General features: G+C 32.2%; 1 protein-coding gene and 1 long non-coding RNA gene across 3 annotated transcripts; one reads left to right on the top strand and one right to left on the bottom strand.

Moving 5' to 3' along the window:
* Positions 1-1,268: 1,268 nt before the first annotated feature.
* Positions 1,269-2,094, bottom strand: LOC129914173 (succinate dehydrogenase cytochrome b560 subunit, mitochondrial). Its single transcript, XM_055993282.1, has 2 exons — positions 1,966-2,094; positions 1,269-1,894 (listed from the first exon to the last, which is right to left on the bottom strand). Coding segments are annotated over exons 1-2 (510 nt in total). The 5' UTR covers positions 1,968-2,094; the 3' UTR covers positions 1,269-1,386.
* Positions 2,095-2,290: 196 nt separating this feature from the next.
* On the top strand, positions 2,291-4,501 carry LOC129916454 (uncharacterized). 2 transcript variants are annotated; one of them, XR_008772453.1, is made up of 5 exons: positions 2,291-3,021; positions 3,079-3,305; positions 3,376-3,527; positions 3,579-3,881; positions 4,373-4,496. It is a non-coding gene; the product is annotated as an uncharacterized LOC129916454 (long non-coding RNA). The 2 variants fall into 2 exon arrangements; XR_008772452.1 differs by lacking the exon at positions 3,579-3,881 and having other exon boundaries at positions 4,373-4,501.
* The last annotated feature ends 293 nt before the right edge of the window (positions 4,502-4,794 follow it).

The raw sequence follows: 4,794 nt of genomic DNA, 5'->3' as shown, positions 1-4,794 counted from the left end.
AAAAAAACATTTCATTGAAAATTAGTTTTTGGGACTTTATAGCGAAAATAGTGATGAGCAGAGCTCAAAAACTAGACGTGATGGAATGAATCTGTAAACAGTTTTGAATTCAGCACACTCAAGTTAGTTAAAGAGTTATTTGCTCCCGACTTTTTTTGTTTTTTTGCCGACCAGTGTAATCAAACATCTCACATTCATGGTGGCAAAGGATTTGGGTCCTATTAGCATTGTGGAAAACACCATAACTGGAAAAATATAATAATTTAAAAAAAAGTGGTTTAGCCTTTTGTACGTTATATTCTATCAATATTTTATTTACTTTTTCAAGTCAATCCGAATTTACATGATAAGTACCTATAACTAAATGAGACCAAAAAAAAATTTTAAAATTGAGCCACATAGATAAACCAAAAAGATGTGTTTTTTTACCTAAAAGCTAACATGGCAACGTACTGGAGCTTATCGGTTCATTCGTTAACGACAAAGTTAAGAAATATTAGATCTATGGGAGGTAATCCAAAATTAACGGTTGCAAGTTCAAAACCGTTAAACTTGTTTTCGAGAAAAACCCTTAGAGGATATAATATATGGAGTGCTTGTTCCTATACCTAATACATTGTAACGCCATATGTATGGATAGGGGTCGCTGCCTTCGTTTTTCAGTGTGAGTCCGGTTCCGCACGCTTGTTGATGACATCCATCAAATGAAAATAAAATGGAGGCATGCACTCATCGAAAATCTTAAAGAAACTAGAGCCCTCTATAAAAGCTTCACGGAACTAACAGCACAAGCACTCCATATATTATATCCTCTAAGGAAAAACCAATCTTATCTAAACTTATTAATTTATCTTATTAACAATTTTAAATTTGGGTTCTTATCTAACCTTGACCCTGAACCAATAAAAGACCGACAGTTTCATTTTCAAACAAAAAACCGGAATGCTGAAATTGCCACTGCAACTGTGACAAGTTTACCATTGTATATATATATATATATATATACAATGGTTTACATTTCTTTCATATGAAAAATTATTTTTAAAAAACATTTTTTTTAATATTCATAATCAGAAATTATGATAGTAACTTTATTTGCTTTTTTTTAAGAGAATTACTAAAATTCAATTCATCCATAACAATGGATTTTATTTTTATAAATTAACAAACACACTTTTCTGCTTTACTATAAAATTAAAAAGAGAAAGAAAATGTAAACAAAAAAATGTTATGTAACCTCATCAAGAAAGAAAAAAATAAAAAAAGAAAACTTTTTTTTTCGATTCGCGTATTATTGTTTTATAGAATCCACATTTTAGATCTTCGTCGAAATTAATTTTAAAATTGAAAATATATTTACAAATATACTTGTTTTGCTTGTTTTGTTTAAAGTAAAGCCAGAATTGCTGTTAAAACAATGGATGATCCAACCATTGCATAACCAGTCGAATAGACTTCATTGATTTTCAAGCATTTGCCAGTATCCCAGATGAGATGGCGGACTCCGTTGGCTGTATGATAGCCCATGGGATATGCCAAAATGAATTTAATGGCAATTAGAGATCCCGCACTCAGTTGAAGTCCCTCAATCATGGTGACGTAGTGGGAAAAATCAACTGGTGAGACGAGGGCACCTAAACCTAAAACTGTAGAGTAACCAGCTAAAGCTAGACCAGTCATACGGTGGGAAATGGAAAGCATGCTTGTTAATTGTGGTCTATAGATGGTCAAATGAGGTGACAGAGCACGTTGGAGACGGGAATTCTTCTCATCGAAAGACTCCACTGGCTGGGCAACTGGAGGAACAATTTTCATGGTAATGTTGCGGGCAGCAGCAAGTGCACCAGCATTACGAAGTACACTTGATTGGTTTAGAGCTCGGGTAATGTTGAACCTAAATCAGATATATTAATTAGTATTATATTTAAATTCAATTTTTATCAAATAAAAATGTTTTATAATTACATTTTAAAAATTTTACGTTGTTTTTTTTTCTTCCTATTTCACAATAAACGTCAAGAGCTAAACTGACATATAAAAAGTTGAGTAGACTTGGCAGGACTCTGCTAAAACTTGAAGTTAGGTGTGGTTTAGTAATTTGGAATTATTTTTATGGAAATTGTAGTAGATTGGTATTTTGGGGCGGAAACAAATATGGGAATTAAGTTCTTAAGGGCTTAATTACATTGATCATTTTTTGGAAAGGTAGAAATAGAAATATTTTTAACCTGGCTGGAGACTGTTTTTGAGAAAAAATAATACTATTCGTTTTTGAAACCAATATCCATAGAGGAAGGAATACCTAGAGACCCGACTCGTACCCCCCTTGCCTAAAACACCCGCAAATTTCATTTAAGGTGAATAGAAGAGAACTCTCTTATTTTACTCTTTTTTTCTTATCCATGAATACGTGTGAGTGGTGGATTCAGAAAAAAGATGGCGGTTGTAGCTCAAAAAAAAATTTAAAGTGACAGCTGACAGCTCTCAATTTCTGATAATTATTTTGTTTTGGTTGCGAAATAAAAGTTTTTTCCAAGTTTTTCCGCGACAATTTCTTTTATAAATAAAGGTGCAAAAGATAGTTAAGAATAATGTTAATTAATAAATAATCGTCCAATTCTGAATTAAAACTCTCGGAGAAATGTGTTGCGTAAAACGGCTTTATATTAAAATTTCGTGAATATAGTTTCCTCTCCTTTTTAATTTTGTGTAAACTAAAATAAATACATTTGTGCGCTTGGAGAAGCAAGACCTCCTATTTACCGCCGAGTCCTTTCATGACAATGATACTCTTGCCAATTCCTTCGTCTAAATACAAATCAGCTATTTAACGAATGGTGGGGGAAGCGGCGGTGGATCCCAGCATCTGCAACAGCAGCAACAGCCACCACCACGGCTTCATCCGAAAAAAAACTAAAATTTGACCCAGCTGAGCTGGAGAGAATGAACCATCCAAAAGTACAGCAACTGCTAATATCGGACCAACATGGAAAGTCCCGATAAGAAAATAATCATAGCGAGGTAAACTATTGTCATAGTTTTTTCTCAATAATATTCATTTTTGTTTTTATCTTGCAGTCCTCAAAATACTTACAAATTCCAAAACCTACAAACCATAACAAAAACGCAACAACAATACAACATTTCTTATCAACAGCAACAATACTTCATCTGTTGGATTACCTGATTTAAATGAATGGACCAATACAAGGCTGTGTCTTCATCGAAGGGTCTGCCACTGAAATCAATTTGAACACCAAGCACTTTTCAGTACAAATCGGGGATTCAAACTCTGCACAAATATAGTAAGCATTTAATATTTGCTTCTAGTTTTGTGTTTCATTGAATATGGATTATTATTTTTTTGTTTTCCAGATAAAAACAGTCAAATTAGTGGCTATGCTATGGACGGCGAAGTAGAGAAACTATCAGGTGGCAGTAAAAGAAGCAGCAATGCAAAGTCGAGGCAGCACTCATAGTCTGCTCGATCAGAGGGTCACCCCACGATCTCATCCAGCAACTCCAAGGTACTTGTTGTCAGAAAATAATTCAAACCCAAAACCAAATATTTGTTTTAGATCTCAAGCGACAACACCCCATCGTTTTAAGAAGGGCGATGTCGTTCAATCGGAATCTGGTGTACGTTAGAAATTCAATGGAATAAAATGGCACCGATTGTGTTCAAATCAATCGTGTTTGAAAGAATCTCAACGAAGAGGTTATTGTTCAAGGCATTTGAACCAAAAAAAATTTAAATTCATTTCATGGACCCCTTTTACATCATTCTTTATAAGTACCTATTCTGATGAAACAAAAAATTAACTCAGTTTTTTGATGTAAAATGCTTTGCTTCAGAGAAACAACTATATAAATTATATAATGTACGTGTAAACAGAAAAATATGTATTTGTTCGTTTCGAAACCTTTTTCTTATAGACTTATATAACAAAAAAAAACATATTACTAAAAAAAAAAACAAATAACTTGCACTAAATGCTGTAATGTTGCGAATGCACACAAAATAAAAAAACTAATCTATCCACCGATTTAAATTTTTTTTAAACAAATTTGATATTTGGAACACAGAAATTGGACAATATATACAAAACAAATAACATATACAATTTATTTTCAATTTAAATCATATCGAAATCATATTCGAAACTATGAAATTAAAAAAAAAACATGAAACTTCAATAGTTTTAATCATAACAAGGAGTGAACTAAAGTTGGCACAAGAAAAATTGCTTTTTTTCACTTTTGACTAGTACACTGTGAACTCATCTTCACCCCAACACACTTTTCAAAAAAAAAAAACAATAATATTATATGCACATAATTTTATTTTGTTTTAAAACAATTTTAATTTTAGGTTAGAGGAAAAATAATGTGTTAAACAAAAAGCACGAGGATCTAACGTGCAGTTTCCGAAGGACGACCCGCTTCATGAACACTATTTTTTATTGGTTTGTCTAGAAACAAGAAGACGATGGAAGCCGATTGATAAGACCAAATTCTGTTGTATATTAAACGGTTATAAATATATGTAGTTGTAGGTCCAAAAAAATCAAGCAACGGAAAGATGAACCGGTGTTCTTGATGATTGGTATTTAAGTTAACTTAATAAATAGATAGTTTGTTAAATTTTTTTTTGCAATAAATTTATTTAAAAAAATCGTTTTGTTTTTGTAAAATTGTAAAATCATCGCAAACAGAACCGAGAATCAGAATCAGAAAAATTGTGGAACATAAGTGTTTCCATATTGTTTCGGAAAAAATTGTCTCTTCTTTCAG

Source organism: Episyrphus balteatus, chromosome 3 (genome assembly GCF_945859705.1).
Source record: "Episyrphus balteatus chromosome 3, idEpiBalt1.1, whole genome shotgun sequence".
In the NCBI taxonomy this organism is placed as follows: Eukaryota; Metazoa; Arthropoda; class Insecta; order Diptera; family Syrphidae; genus Episyrphus; species Episyrphus balteatus.
This window is presented reverse-complemented; position numbering and strand designations above follow the sequence as displayed.